Source organism: Rhinolophus hipposideros, assembly GCF_964194185.1.
Source record: "Rhinolophus hipposideros genome assembly, chromosome: 6".
Lineage (NCBI taxonomy): Eukaryota > Metazoa > Chordata > Mammalia > Chiroptera > Rhinolophidae > Rhinolophus > Rhinolophus hipposideros.
The window spans coordinates 38,653,048-38,669,941 of record NC_138052.1 but is presented as its reverse complement, the minus strand read 5'-3'; the positions used below and the strand labels follow the sequence as shown (position 1 = coordinate 38,669,941).

Below are 16,894 nucleotides of genomic sequence, written 5' to 3'. Positions count from 1 at the left end.
CAAACTGTCATCCTGGGTTCCTTTTAATCTGGGGTTTACTTTTATCCTTTTGGTCCCTGGGCTACATAACACTTCAGTCTCTATTTCCTGATATTAATTTATATGTATTGTTGTGACGATATGTGGCCAGAAATCCTGACTATGCCATTGTGGGAAAGTCCCGTTTACAGGGTCAGTATCAGTTTGGATTGTGTAGTTTCCTTCTGAAATGTAATCTAGGCTTACTCCCAGATGCTCTCAGCCAAGAACATGTAGCTCCCTCATGACCACAATCAGGGCCATTGCAGGGCTACCTTGCCTTGAAATACTTCCACTCTATTGAAATCCTGCCCCCATCAGTTTGATAAGTGCATTTGATGGTCAGCCCTGATTGACCACACCTCGAACTATTCTTCCGGAACACGAGTAGAAACTAAAACCTCAGTTGGTGGGAAAAACCCTATGTCTTTTCTATTCTTATTCTGCAATGTTAAAAATTCCTATTAGCATATTAAAATTCAATACTGCTTTGCTTTAAAAATAATCTCTTTGGGGATCTCATTTAACCTAATGAATGACTCCTTTATCTGCAGATTTCTCAAAGGATAGTTCTGTTTCCTGTTCCCTGCAAGGAGAAAATGAATGTCTTATTACATTCCTAATAACTATAGATAACGAAGGGAAAACTATCATTCACAGTATCAACGAGAAAGGTGGGTGGCATGCCTTCCATTGTCAATGGTAAGTGATACTACATGGGAGAGGAAAAATAAACAACCAGAAAGACACTTTGGGTAGCTTGCCAGGAAAGACATTTCCAAATTTTTGTTGAAGTGCCTCTACTTTCACAATAATTGAAAGATATCTACTGAAAGGTATGATATGTTCCGATGTCTTTTTATTAAGACCAAATAACGAGATGAGTGTATTTGTACCAATCATCCTCTCCAGGAAAGCTGGCTGATGAATTGTAGAGAGGCGGGCAAATTAAATACAATGTACGCAAAAGGTGTACCTTTCGGAAAGACTAACAGGAAGGAGCCTAACAGTCTAAGAGAATGAATTTTGAATTAGGCAAACCTTGGCTCAAATCCTGCTCTACCACTTAATAGCTGCTTGACATTCTGGAAAACACTTGCCTCTCTGAGTCTACAGATGAGATTTCCTTATCTGTAGAATGGGAAAAATAATAGTAGTTTCTTCTAAGGATTGACTCAGGGATTAAATGGAGTGATGTATGTGCCAGTTCATAACCTACAGTCATGGTTCATTAAGTGATAATGGTGAGTCAGAAAAGACATGAAGCAGAAAGTGAGGAAGGAAATAATCTATAAAGGAAGTCAGAGTCCATTGCCTCTGTGGATTTTCCTCTACACCAACTTACGGAGTTTGTTTGGGACCCGGGAAGCTGTCAAATAAAAACTCATCTTCAGTGAAGGGGAGAGAGTTTATATTAGGTAGAAAATAGTGGGAAAGGTACTTTTGTTGAGAAGTTCTTAATTTTAGAGAGTATCAGACTCACCTGCGGAGCGTGTTAAAATGCCTGCATCCTGAATCAGCAGGCCTGATGTGTAGCCCAGGGAACTCGGGTGGAGATGGCTTTAAGACCTTCTTTGAGCAACTCTGCCCTGACAGCTTTGGCTGCATTCTTCCATCACAAGTGGCTCCCCTTTTCTGTCTTCAGTTAAGAATGTGTCCCTAAACCCTTCCAGTAGAAATGACGACTGCATTAAATCAGATCATTCCAGCCCTTGTCAGCAACCTCCTTCTCCTCCCTGCAAATACTCGGAGCCTAAATTCTACCCCAGACAATAGCAGCGAGGGCAGGCTAGAAGGCACAGGTGTTTTGCTGTGTGTGCTTGATTATCAATGTGCGGACAAAATATTAAGTCCTGGATTTGAAACCAAGAATATCAAACTGACATCCCTTAAGAATGTAAAAACCAAAGCAATACCTAAGTAATCAGAAAGGAAGTTCAAGACATTATAAACGAACCCAGAGAAGATGATTAGAAAAATAGCAATCTTGCAGTGCTGAGGGTCAGGGAGATGGAGAGGTTGGCCCAAGGCAAGAGACAAGGCTCTGATTGTGACTGTGACCTTGAAGCTCAGATGGGCAGAGTGCATCTGGAGACGTGCTCTTGAAAATCTCGTGTAAATGGACTTCTTGGAAATGCATATGTAAAATACATCATAGGGGCCATTAGTTCAGAAAATTTAAGGTGAATCATACTTTACAAGGAATAATTACTTTATGGTACAAAAACCCTGCCTCCTCATCTGTTAATAAAATCAAATTCTTCAACTAGACCCTCAACCCTCTGCTGGCTTTATCAAGTTTTTCTAAAATCAAAGCCACTTTTTGTAATATTAATTCCATTGGAAAAATGAGTTCCAAATAGCAAAAACAAATTTTCAGAATAGGGTCTGTTTTCAATTTGGGAGCTTTCGTATCGAGTAGGTTTGATTTTGAAGTGTGTGTGTGTGTGTGTGTGTGTGTGTGTGTGTGTGTGTGTGTGAAAAATGTGCCTTTGGCTGATAAATGCCTTCTCATTACTGGACTATTAGTTTTTTTTCTTTTTTCTTCCACACAATATGAGTGGCACATCAATATGCCATCCTTCTGAGAGCACTCAATGCCCTGACGCTATTTTAGTAAGGCTTTTTATTCTCCCTATGCTTTGTAGTAGGGAAAAGTTACCTCCCTGAGGCTTAACAAGAGTCACTTGACAGCTCCTGGCAAATGCTGGCATTCCTAGACAGGCCAGAGCTCCAAGGGCCCTGCGGGGGAGCCCATCCCCAGGATCCCCTAGTTCCCTCTCACAGCTTTAACACCAGAGACTCCCAGCGCAGCCGGTGGGAGACCTGGATAGAAAAGAGGTAAAATGAGAAAGGAGGAGGTTAAGGATTCTCAGGATCCTTCAAACAAACTGAAAAAGAAACCAAGTGAAGGGTCACCATCAGGGCATATGTGGATGTAGAGAGAGCTTTGCTCATCTGTTTTTCTTACATCTAGAGAAACTCTCAGAGGTCAGAGCTGCATTCATAAAGAACTCAGACAGGAATAATAGCTGGGGAGCCTTCCTAAGAGGGATGCGGGTGTGAATGTCACACCCATGGCTTCCAATTTGGAGATTCCAGGCCCTTGAGGTCTTGAGGATAGAAAAGGGGGGAGAGTACATTTGTTGTAATAATGTAATAACAACAACAACAACAGCTCTCATTTACCGAGCCCTTACTAGTACCATACACCAGATATCAGTCTGAATGTTTTGCATGTATTAATTCATTTAATACCCACAATACCCATATGAAGCAGGTATTTCCATTCTTTCCATTTTACAGATAAGGAAATGGAGGCATAGAGAAGTTAAATGATTTGCTAGGTTTTGCAACAATTAAGCACCTGCGCTGGCTGGGGAGCTGGCAGTCGGGCTTGGAGCCCATGCTCTTCACTGCTGTGCTACACTGCCTCCCCCTGGCTGTGCAATCATAGCAAATATTTGACTCCTGAAAATGTCAGACCCGCACTGTCCCATGGAAATGTTCATGCAAACCACATACATAATCTAAACATTTCTAGTAACCACATTAAAAAGTAAAAAGCAAAGAACAAGCGAAATGAATTTTAATGATGTTTTACTTAATTCATTATATCCCCAATACTGTCATTTCAAAATATTGCGGAAATCAGTGTGTATTTTGCATTTACCGCACAACCTAATATGGAAAAGTCACATTTCTAGTGCTCGGTAGCCTCCTCTGGCAGAGCTACCAGGCCCACAATGTTAGAAACTCAGCACCTTAAAATCAGAAGCAACACTGACCCCAAAGGCCACACTGGGCTGCACACAGAATGTGCCCTCTTCTCCCACCTATAAATACATCTTCAGTCTGAGCATCTCAAGAAATACTAAAGAGAGTATGAAAAGTGAACATTTCTGTTGTGTAAAACGTGCTGTGGTACTCGGGCCAAACTCTTGTCTTGAGAAATGTATAATTCCCAATGACTCAAAATTCTTAAAATAATTATCTCTGCCAGGCCATGCCTGTGTCTCATTTTTTTATTCCCTACTGGAGAGCCCTCCTAATTCAGTTTCTAGCTGCAAGGTCTTGGCAAGCTTCATCTGGCTTTGAGCAAGAACATGCTATGCCCCACCCCGACATTTCGGAGTCAAAGATGTAGCCAGTATATACCCTCATTGACAGGCACCTGCCACTCTCTTTGCAGGAGTGTTGCTAACCTATTAGAAGTGGCCATGGTTCGTGTACTATGCTAGAAACAGTCTTTAGATCTTCATACTGCAGTTGCTATTTCATCAGTTCCTTTACTTATTTCTGCATGATCTCCCTACCTGGTTCTTTGGCCAAAGAACAAAGGTGTATGAGGACAGGCATCTTGCAGTTAGGGGGTTATTAGTCCTGCTCAAATTCAGATCAGCTATAGATTCTTACCTTGAAAGCAGCATGACTAGTCCTGGGTGTATAACTCTCCTTATTAAATATCTAAAAGCAATAAGAGTTAGGATAAACTACGCATGATTCATTTCTTCCCTAGATACCATGGATTTGCTTCATTTCTTGCAGAGGGAGGCAGATATTTAATGATAATTTCTATGTGGGATTTTTTTTCCCCCATGAAAGCAAAGGGAGAGCTTAATTATAATATTTCATTAAGAAATGTATCCTCTCCCACCCACGCAAGGATTATTAGTCATTCTGCTGTCAATGAGGGAAGGTACTGTATAATTGCAAAATTACATTAATATCAATAGAGTCAAAAATAGCATTTCATATAACGTTCAAGTTGAAAGGACTATCCAGAACATCTGACTTCCTAAACTTCCCTGAAGATAAGAATCACAGGATACTTTCACTAATAAAAAATCTGTGGCTCCATCCGAGACCCACTGAATCAGAATCTAGGGGGAAGTTTCCAGGAAGCTGTGGGTTTAATAAGCATGAACACCTGGCCTTAATCTTATTTTCAGGGAAGTTAAGGGAACACTGAAGTCCCACACCTTTGTTTTACAGATGAGGGTCCTGGGCTCAGAGAGATCAAAGGTCTTGGTGGATTTCAGTCCTCTCCTGACCCCAGTACAGAAACTTTCCAGGACACCAGGCATTAGAGTTAAAATGAAACTGATAGCTATGATTGTCTTCATATTAAAAAAACCCAGCAGCAACAAGCAGTAAACTTTTCAGGAGATAGGTTTTATATGATTTGAATATAGTCCCCTAGACAGTTTATATATCAAGAAAATCCATGAAAAAGTCATTATATGTGTGTGCACATGTGTGCTGGCACATGCGCGCGTACACACACACACACACACACACACACATTACATTTGTACTTTATCATATACCCAGAAGAGACCAGCTTTAGTGATTAAACTATAGTCTTTTTTATGGTCCCTTAAATATTGCATGTTCATTAATCGTCACTCTTTTGGATTTTAACTCTTTTGAGTCAGCCACTCAAGTGTATATCTACAGAATGTGCCAAAAAAAAATGTATACACATTTTAAGAAATGAAAAAACGATTAAAATCGAAATACTCAATATATACCAATAATAAAAGATTAATAGATTTTTTTTTGGCACCGCCAGTATTTGCTTTGAATAACCAAACTTTTACTTTATCTTTTGTTCTACTTTGAAGGAATAGGGCTATCTTTCAACAAGTGACTCATCTTTAAAAAAAAAAAAATCAGCAAAACAAAAGATTTTTTTAATTATATTCTCTCTACAGGAGAAAAAGTGTGGCTGGAAAATTCAATGAGAAATATTTACTGTTTATCAAAAATGTTAATTGTACCATCTTCTCAATATAATTTTCTTTGATTTCACAGACTGTCCGAAACCTCCGAACATTCCCATGATCATGTTGGGAGTTTCATTAGCTATTCTTCTTATTGGGGTTGTCCTACTGTGCATTTGGAAGCTGCTGGTGTCATTTCATGATCGTAAAGAAGTTGCCAAATTTGAAGCAGAAAGGTCAAAGGCCAAGTGGCAAACGGTATGTGAATACTTAGGGGCTACTCCTTGTCTAGAGCAGAAAGTGTCTTGTGGAAGAGAGGGGGTATGAGCTTTAAGAGATACCCATCTGCTCTAAAAGAGAGTTAGATGGCATGTTCTTTCTTACACCTCTCACCATGCCCCAACAGCTTTGATTTCTGTTCTGCTTTGGGTCCCAGATAACCCTGATAGCATACATTTTTCTCTCTGTCCAGTAGGGGGGTTTCCCCCACTCTGAAGAGTCTCATGAAACTCTTTATATAGCAACTTAGGAAAATCAAGGACATATATTTTTATTTCTCACCACCAGGAGGACCCCTCAGGCCCCATTTGATAAAGCATAGGTGTTCTATCTAAACATTTCCATAAATCTTTTATGTAATAGCTAATGGAATAATGTGCATGAGTACTAAACAGTTCATGCCAATTACCATGGAAATACTCATTACTCATAATAGGTTACAAAGCAAAGTTGAGAAGAATTTTTAAATACCATCCAGTTAGTTTTTCTGAATAACATAAACTTTAAACAGCTACTGGGAGGGGGGAAAGCAAAAAGTATCAACCTTTAAATATATGTACTCAATAGATATAATTTATGTGTCTCCTCTTCACAGTAAGCAAACACAAAACAGGACTCCAATTTTCTGTGTTTCTTTTCCACGGGAGAGATAATTACATTTCTAGAGGCCAATAGAAACAATTTCATGGTTTTAATTTCATCTCTCTCTCTTTAATGGTGCATCCAGCTATCTAATAGCAATTATCTTACATTGCTGATTCTAAAAACAGTAATATCACAGGAGAAAATACAAGCAAACACAATGCTCCTTTGGGTTCACCTGCCCAAATAAATTGGTGTTAACACTTTTTTCTCTAAGTCTGTAGTGATAGTATCAATTCCTAAAACAAATGAAAATTTTTTGTTTTGGATAAACTTATCTTGATAAGGGACATTATCTTATGGAGTTATTTTGAAATAATCATAATGCATGGTGCAGGACAATGGACAATAAAATTTTTTATCTATTTTATCTTCCCATTAAAGATGCCTTTAGACACAACAACCAAATGCAATGCATTGATTTTGTTTTGGTCTGGATTTGAATAGTCCAACTGTAAAAATACACTTTTTGGACAATTGGAGAAAGGATAATATAAACTGAGCATTAAAGGATAGCAACGAATTAGAGTTTATTTGATTAAGTGTGATAATCTGGAATTACGGCTTTGCTAAAAACTAACCCAGATTTTAAGGTGAAAGGAAGTGAAGGCTGTGTTTACTTTGAAATAACTTAGCTGAAAGGGTGAGATGGATAATTGAAGCAAGTGTGGCAAAATCTTGATAATTGTTGAATCTGGGTGATGGGTCTACAGAGGTTCATTATACAGCTTTCCTCTTTTGCGCATGTACAGATTTTTTATAATTAAAACCCTTCAGGAAAGTTAATTGTGGATTTGCATTTAGGATATAATTTATCCATCCCTAACAGGGTCAAATGTAACCTGACAGGTTACTTTGGTGACTTAGCACATAGTACTATGAGGCCAGCGTGTTGGCACAGTTAACTTCTCCTGATGCCCTGGCCATAGCTGTTTCTAATTCTCATCAGCTGTCAAGCAAATGCCTGGCAATAGTCAGAAGGGCAACCAGGCAAAAGAATGTGGTTAAGTTACCATAAAAAAACAATCGCAGCAGTTAGTGGAAAAACTACCAGCCCTGGGAAGTCTTCTTGATGTTCTGATCTTGAATGCAAGGAAATTGAGGCTCAGAGAAGTTAAGAGATTTCCCAAACTGATGATCCTAATTGCAACCTCTTCTTTCAAGCACCGCCTTGACCCCTAGAAATAACTAGCAGGTGTCCCACAAACAAGTTCTTGGGCAATTATGTGATGTTATCTACCAACCAGCACATTTTAATGTTCTTATACAAAGCCATGAATACTGACAAATGATTAATATCTTTAAAATAACAATTTAATTAACAATTAATTTCCCTAAAACATGTATTGTTTTCCCTCAGGATGTAGAACATGACTGTAATTCAAATGCTGAGTTTTTGCTGTTTCTTCAGCTAAAATGGAACAAAAATATCATTAAATAGATAAAAGCATGAATGAAAAATGTTATTCCCTTATTAAACTAAGTTCTTTGAATAACAAATGTTTGATGTTCTTGACTAGGTAATGACTAGGTAATAATTATTCACTTGGATGAAAAAGAGGTTTAATTCAAATAATTCAGTTCAAATTTCACGAATACATCCTTTGGAAAAAACTGTTGGTCAGCGCATCCATTTTGGGGTGCTCCATTTGATTCTATTTTTAATCTAACATCTATTTCTTCTTGAAGAACTGAATTTGATTGGCCTTCAAAACTTGGGGGACCTCCACGGTCAGTAGGGGTAGTTGGGTCTCCAGACCCATAGACCCCTCTTCCCCCAATGGACTCTAAAAGTGACAGACAGAGCTCAGGATGAGAAAGAGTTTCATTCTTGCCCCTGAAACATTTCATCATTACCATAAGAAAAGTACCTTTTATTACACTTTTTAAAAAAAACCATCCATATTCTTTATGAAAACAGAAAGGGAAGATATTTAAATTCATCTTTGATTAGACATTTTTTTCTAGGATGACAAGTCATTAACTAGAGGCAAAAAAAAAAGTTCAGTCTGACATTTCTAGCAGTCATGGATTGATTTTGCACTGTGCTAAGCAAATCAGGTCTGCACTTGGCAGTTAGGCAATCATGAAGAGACTGTGGGTCATGACAGAGAGCTTTCTTATTACCATTTTTTCACGCTCTAAAAATGTGCCATTGCATTTGCAGAATCCATGGCCTAAATTAGCACCTCCATACTCCTGGAGGAATTGGCCTGGTCACTCCAGATGGTTGGGGGAAACCCAACCTTGTCTAAACAGTGAAGGAGAGCAGACTCACTAGAAATGGAGCCAGAAACAAGTTGTGTCTCAGCTGGAAATCCTACGTGGGCAGTTGCCACCTGCATGGCACTAGAGGAGGCAGTATTGGACTTTGCCATACTTTCTCCTGCTAACAAACCCAGTCTGAGCTCATTCTGCTGAGCTCTGATCATCAGCTGCGGGTAGGGAACACTACTGTCCCCACTCCTCCCTCAAAATGCACTTGCTCTTCCCTCACTTTTAAACTTCCTCCTGACCCTCCCACTACAGTGGGGTCTGCTTCATCTACCACCCCCCATTAGCATGGCTAGGCCCTATAATTAGCTGTGCAAGAGACCGCCAAAATGTTGCAGACCTAAATAAATGAAGTTGCTTCAAAATACAGAATGAAAACTGCACAATCAATATTAAACACTCAGCTAAATGTCTACAAAGTAATTTGTGTATTCAGTCAACTGCAACTTGAGCCACGTCTTTTATAGTGGATATAAATTATATTTAGATTGGGATTGGGGTGCATTTTAATATGTTTGACATGACCTGAGATGGGGCGCACAAAAGAGTTCCTGATCCTACGCAGATCTAAGCTGACCCTTCTCACAGCCATTTATTCTGAATTTTCAGTCTTTTCTGTTCCCTAAGCCACCCTCTTCTTTCAGGACAGTGCCTCACCCATCATCCTCACCCTGCACTTCTTATTTTCTTTTATCTTTCCTTTTCAGTTGAGCTCCTTATTCTTCTGCAACCAACTTAAACATAATAGCTTATAGTCTCTTAAACGTAATAGAATACTATATGTGATTTTTGTTTGCAAATGATAATCTACCTGCATCTAAGACTATATCAGTTATGCTCTTCACCCTCCAAATCCCGAGTTCTTATGGCAGCAAGACTAAATAAAGACCAGAAGGCCCTCAGAATTATCCGGGCTGACCTCAAGCATAGAGGCAATATGGTGACTTGGCCTCACTGATCATCCACCACCAAGGAAACTCTTTTCTATTTGCTCTCATTTCTGAGATAGCATCCTTCTCCAAAGGCACATGAACAAAAGTAATGTGTTAGTCAGACGTCAGGCTACCGGCTCTGGGCAACATGGAAACAGGTGCAGGTGTCATTCTTGTCATTTCTCTTCAAAATGAAGACACTGTGGTGAATCCAAGGGCAAGAGGTGGGAGAGGCCAGAGAACATTTTTAATTTTATTCAGATTTTCTGAGAGCTGAGAGAAATGTACTGAGAAAGCAAATGCAATTGTTGTTTTTCAAATCTATGCCTAGTAACTGTTACCATCTCTACAACTTCTGGGGTAAGGAAACCAAAGTATAAGATTTAGTCATTTGGAGGGTCTTTGGTGTTACCTAGATGCCATACACACTCAAAAATGGGCTTGGAAATGTTAAGAGCACCAAAACCCTGGGGGGAAATATCTTTACAACCCCGTCCAGAACGTAAAAGAGAAGGAAATTCCCAATGTGAAGAACAGCTGTAAGTAAGAGCTGATGAGAAGAGGCAGCATTTATGGAGAACTTACTATGTGCCAGGCACTGTGCTAAAGTACATTACCCCGTGGACGAGGCAGGCATTTGGTAATCTCTCTTACAGATGAGGACACCAAGACAGGGAGTTGCTTAAGCAAGGTCACGTGGTAGAGCTGGGTTTGAACTCAGGCTGTTTGACACCAAAGCCTATGTGACCAACTTTAGAAAGTGGGAGAGAAAAAACCGTACCTTAACCGGATGTCTAGTGCCTTCCAGGAACAATTAAACTAAAGGAGACAAATAGAAGGATCGAACTTGGTATTTCTTCAAATACCTAGAGAAGTTTGATCTTTCTGGTCCTGGTGACAGCGCCTGGAAACACAGAGATGAATTATCCAGGCACTGCACACAACTTCCTCACTGCTTCAAGGGCAAAGCCATCTTGCCCAACCTGCCTTGGGACCTATGCTCCTTCATAAACCCAGTGTCCCAAACACCAGCCTCTTGTGACTCTGTAATTCACATACTGTTATTCTCTAGGAAGCAAAATCCACCTAGTTCACTGCCCTGGGGATCTTTCCCTGCTTGTGCCAAGCAGCTAGTTGCTCTTCTTTCTGAGTTTTTATCTCATTTTAGCAAAATTATTTGTGCCCTTGTTTGGTGCCTCTCACCGACAACACATTTCTTAAAGGCACATACTGCGCCGTTCACCTCTGTATGCGTCTACAAGTTCAGTTTTCCCATTTTTTACTTTTTTACTTTACATTTCACTTTTGGGTCACCTATTGGTTCATTCTATTCATTCAGCAAATACCAAGTGACTACTATGGACGAAGTGCTCTTTTCAGTGCTGGTGAAATAGCAGTGACCAAAACGGCTCAAATCTTGTTTTCTATCCATGAGTTAGTGCATTTCCAAAAAGGGTAAGATTTTTAGAATACACATATAGGACTAGCTCTGCATATTAAACAAATAAAATGAAGATTTATAACTTTTAAAATACTGAAAATATGACATATGAAATTTATCAAAATTATTCAAACGGCTTCCAAGATGGAGACTGACTCATTCTTCTAATTGGTAACGTATAATGAAATTATTTAGATATATGAAAACAGTGTAATAAAATGTACATAAACTTTCATTTGAACCTCTTTTTTCCCCCCATTTTTTTAGGGAACCAATCCACTGTACAGAGGCTCCACCAGTACCTTTAAAAATGTAACTTACAAACACAGGGAAAAACAAAAGGTGGACCTTTCCACGGATGGATAGAACTACTTCATACATGGAAAGAAGTCTGTTTCACTGATATGAAATGTTAATGCACTGTTTAATTTTCTTTTTTTTGTTGCTTCAAAATGAGGTTGGTTTAAGATAATAATAGGTCATTTGGAGATCAGTCATTCTCTGTGTGAAGGTTAGAGACTATGTTGGCAGGTTCAAAATAATCAAGAAGAGAAATATCCTCAGCAAAGGAGAGACTTTGGGGATCATTTGAGGAATACTAACTCTGTTGCATTAGTGTCTCAAAAAATCATCAAAATGATTCATGAGGGCCCGATTTGCATTTGAAAAATGTTTGGAATTAGAATCTCATTTGTTGCAGAAATATAGCTACCTGAAGTTTTTGTCTCAGCAAAGTCACAAAGTCCATATTCTTACATTATATACTCCCACTTGCCAATTAATTCAAACTTTTACTAAATCTGCCCTTTTCTACAGGAGAATGTTTTTTAAATCTGTGAGAAATGAGATTCTGATTTTACTTCAGCTGAAAGAATGCAATTCTTCAAAAGATGTCCCAAGTGTAAAAATTAAAATTCAGTGTTAATATTAATTTCTGTGGATTTGCCTGTACCTAAAAGTCAGCTACACAAATATTTTATTTGTTTTACAGATGAGGAAGAAGCAATTCATAAATTAGGAAGTCACCAGAAAAAACAAAAATAACAATTCATCATTTAGATTTTTCTTAATTACCTGAAAAATAATCTTCTATACTCAGTTTCCCTCCTAATTCTGAGTTTTTAGACTGTTGTTTCTCCCATATTTCTCAATCCATTTTACTCAGTTTTGCAATCTTATAACACCTATAATCGTCATACTGAAGTTTTAATTTCTTGTTAAAAAGTTACTTTAAATGATTATGTAGTTTATTCAAAGAGAAGTCCAATAATACAAAAGGAAACTGAGTTAAATAGAATAAAATTTTAAGTGGTTTTAAATCAAATACATCAAGAGTCCCTCATGACTCACAGGTTTTTTTAAAAATCTATATTCTTTTCCCATTTGTATAACCCAACTTGACATTTCAGCTGCATGTGGTAAATATGCATAATATATTTACTTTAAAATGTAAGATTTTACTTGCAAAATACATGTGAATAATTAGGGATTCATATGTTGATTGAAGAGATGGATTCTGCAGAATAATATTTCTTATAGTAAATACTACTTTTAAAAACACTCTCATCTTCTTTGATCCTCATAAGGAAACTAGAGTTCAGAGAGTAAGAAGAAATGGGTCCAGAATCCAGATCTTCTAGCTCCAAACTATTTCATCTTTCCATGAGACTGACTCTCCTCAGCGAAATAATAGGAAGATTTTGTGAGTTAAGTGATACATAACTATCGTTTGCTTGAAAATGTACTGAGACTAAACATATAGCATTTAAACAACTGGAATACAGGTGAGGTCTTCTACTTTGGTGCAATGGTTATTACCTTTGAGTAAAGAGTAATGGGAAGTCTTGTACTAGGTGAAGAAATCATTATGCAATGGAGGCTTCATGTTTAGCCATTGAATTGGCACCGAGCGATCTATAAGTTTCTTCAATCCTACAAATAGATCTGTACACATCGATCACTTGGAGACTTTTTTTTTTTCTGGTTTCTAAATAACTCAGGTAAATCAGACACTTGCGGAGTACACCACTCTATTAAAAGAATTACAAACAATCACCTTGGAAACCTGAAGGGCTAAGGTACCCCCTAGGTTCCTGACTGAAGCCCAAGGTCTGGGGAAAATGTAAAGCAAAAAGGAACTGGCAATGCTGATGACACAACAGTAGTATTCACCTCTACATGTGATATTTTTATATTACTACTGGAATGCGATTTTAGAAAATATAAGTTTCCCTCTTGTGTGTATATACAGAGAAGAATCTGCTATTTCTCTGAATGCTGTTTTGACCCAAGGCTGGACCTTGAAAAGGCCAAAACATTAACAGTAGTACTTCTGTTCACTGAAGAGTTATGTTACATGAAGATAAAATGGGTTTTTGTAAGTTGTTTTATTGTATTTTGTGTTGACATAAATAAACATGGTAATTTAAACAACGAGCCTTAGATGGATGATAATTCCTTTTATTTGCTTGATACAAAACCCTCTTCTTGGATTTCTGGATCCCACTGTGACCTGTTCTGACTGCCTTGCTGATCTCAGCCTGGGGCCAAAAAGGAAAACAGAAAGAGGCAGCCCCTGAAGGCAGGAGAAGCAGTAAATGGGCTGTAATTTGCTGCATGGTCTCTATAGCCATATCACAAAACCTTTTAAAACAGGCCTAGATATTACTCCATACTTTATAAAAACAGTGTTAATATTGTGGGTTGAAATTCGGTCCCCAGCCTAAAATTCATATAATGAAGTCTTAACTAACCCCCAGTATCTTCGAATGTGACTGCATTTGGAGATAAGGTCCTTAAAGAGGTAATTAAATTGAAATGAAGTCATTAGCCCTAATCCAATATGATTGGTATCCTTATAAGAAGAGATTAGGACAGACATATACAGAGGGAAGACCATAGAGATGCAGACAGAAAACAGCCATCTACAAGCTAAGGAAAGAGGCCTCAGAAGAAACCAACCCAGCCAACACCTTGACTTCCAGCCACCAGAATAGTGAGAAAATAAATTTCTGTTTTTCAAGCCACCTAGTCTGTGGTACTTCATTATGGCAGCTCTAGCAAACTAATACAGGCGGGTTGTGCTATTTTTCTGGGCAATCATTTGGTAGATTCCATGGTGCCATGCTCATTTTCCAAATCAGAAAAAAACAAGCAGAGAGAAACCAAATACCAGCATAAGGAGTCAGCTTAGAAAAGTCTTGTCTTAGAAAGTCCTGTTCCTTACAAAAGGACAGAGAAAGTCAAGTCAAGAGTGATTATATTCTGAAATGAATTGTTTCTTGTAGACTAAAGGCCAGAAGTCTGGAAATCCAGAAATTGCTCCCATTTTGAATAACACTGAGAAAGTCACTTTTTTCCTTAATTTTTCCACCTGTAAGATGGTGACAATGCCTATCTCTTCTGGTATAAACTTGATCCTGACATATCACAGGGGCTCAATAAATTCATTCACTCAATATATTAAGTATCTAGTATATACTAGACTGTGCTCTTGCTATGGACATAGCAATGAACAAAATAAGCAGCCCTTGTGCTCCCAAGTCGGGGAGAAGGTAACAAACAATTGTATATACAATACCAGGGTACGGGATCTCCAACACCAATTCACACGGTCCCCTTGGCAGTAAAGCCCCAGCTTCCACCTAATTCCCCAGCAGTCAGGGGACCAAAGCAAGTCCTCTGCCCAAGTGCACAGTGGCAGTTGGATCCGGGTTATAAAAAAAAAGAAATTTTCAAAGAAGAATGCTAAGTTCATCAGTAAAGCACTGAGCTGATGAAGGGAGGGTAAAGAAACAAAGAGCTTACTTCCTGGGCTTGGGGGAGATCCAGGAAAAATTGAGAAGTTTGGGAAGAAGGAAGAAAAAGTCTTTAGGGCAGCAATTATGTATGGGCCATATTGAGAATGAGATATATGGAGATGGAAGTGGTTGGCGTTCATTCAAATGTTCTCATCCTTTCGGGACAGCTATTTCCTGACTAAGGCAGCCTGAGGGCTTTAAGGCAGAAGCAAGAAGGCCCAGCTCTATTGGGGTTTCAGCTGAGTCCACATGGTAAATTTAATGTGGTCTGGTTCCCCCTTTAAGACTCTTCATCACCAGAAACAATTGTGCACTGAAACACTCCTGTGAAATCCCCCAAATGGCAAACCACAAATCCTCTCGAAGCAACCCCAGAGTCCTCCAATTTGCTCTCTCCTTCACCTCTCTACACCCATTCCTTCCAGTACCTCTTGAAGGGACATGATACTAGAGAAGTATCTCACCAAGAATATTCTTTAACTACAGGAGAAAGCTGACCTCTCGAAAGAGTAAATTTGTTGACATATCATAACGATTTTATATCATCCTCATTTTATGGGAATCGAAAGGGGAACAAAAAAATCCTTATTCTGAGGGAATAAGAAACAGGATTGAATGAAATGTGACAAATAGAAATTCTCCTTTCTGTTAAATTTTATTTTACTGCAGCAGACTCAAATTAGCACAGCTGAAAAGCAAGGAAATTTAAATGTTTGGGGCTTCACAGTGGCTCTTTTAATAGGTAAGGATATTGAATATTGGCCATTGGGCTAGGATGCTCTAGTATTAGATGCCTGAAGTTCTGGATGACGCTTCTGCACCCAGGAGGGTGGGCACACAACTTGGGCCACGACGTTAATTCTTTCGGCTGTGGACCCTGAGATGGAAGTTTAATTGCTACTTCTCTGTGCTTTGGAGACATCTAAATGTGAACCACTCTAGGCTGAGTGAAGGGTTGAAAACTTGATCTTCTGCTATCTGCTACTTAGCTGCACAACCAACAAAGAGAGAACAGCATGGGCACCCCAGAAGTTTTTCATCTTGGAAGCTTGTCCTGGAGCTAGGTCCTAGGAGAAATCAGGCACTGGAAGGCACAGATTCAACTCATATACATTCTCTGGTGTCATTAACAACTTCAAAACTTTACACATGGTTCTAGTTCTATTTGAAATTTCAATCTGACATTTATAATTTCTAGGTATATGTTTTATGAGGATTTACTGCTCCTCTAGACAGAAATGCATTTACATTCATGGTCCTTGCATAGCAGCCAATCCCATTCCAGGTCAACACCTAAAGATAGTGCAGCATGAAACTACATTGTCTGTCAATAACTGACTGGGGTAAAAGTCACTATGTTCATTTCTTTCATCTGGTTGGCTTTGCTGTAACTAATATAGGAATATGGGCACACACACACATACACACACAGACATATTTCTTATTTTAACATATGTATCTTACTAGATTTATTTATATCTATCGTTATTTATTTTTATCTATTACTACATAGTAAATGTATATTACTATATACATGTATTATTTCTTTCTTATGTTATAACATTAAAAAGCTTGCCTTGTTAATAAAAATAGGTAACATCTATTGTTCCAAGTGCTTTATATGTATATAATCTAACTCATTCAGGCTCACAACCATCCTATGGAGTGCTATTATCTCCTGTTTTACAGATGAGGAAATTGAGGCAAAAGATGTTAAGTAATGTTCCCAGATCATGCACCTAGCAACCTTAGAAATCAGGATTTGGACTCAAGAAATCTGGA

The 16,894-nt window shown here is 38.5% G+C and overlaps 1 protein-coding gene across 2 annotated transcripts in view; it reads left to right on the top strand.

Moving 5' to 3' along the window:
• ITGB6 (integrin subunit beta 6) overlaps positions 1-13,750 on the top strand; it is a 128,559-nt gene extending 114,809 nt beyond the window's left edge. For both annotated transcript variants that reach the window (XM_081051693.1, XM_081051692.1), the window contains 3 exons: positions 573-692; positions 5,836-6,002; positions 11,580-13,750. In XM_081051693.1, the coding sequence (XP_080907819.1) occupies positions 573-692; positions 5,836-6,002; positions 11,580-11,678 (386 nt within the window). In that variant the 3' untranslated portion in view covers positions 11,679-13,750. The remainder of the gene's footprint in view (positions 1-572; positions 693-5,835; positions 6,003-11,579) is intronic.
• The last annotated feature ends 3,144 nt before the right edge of the window (positions 13,751-16,894 follow it).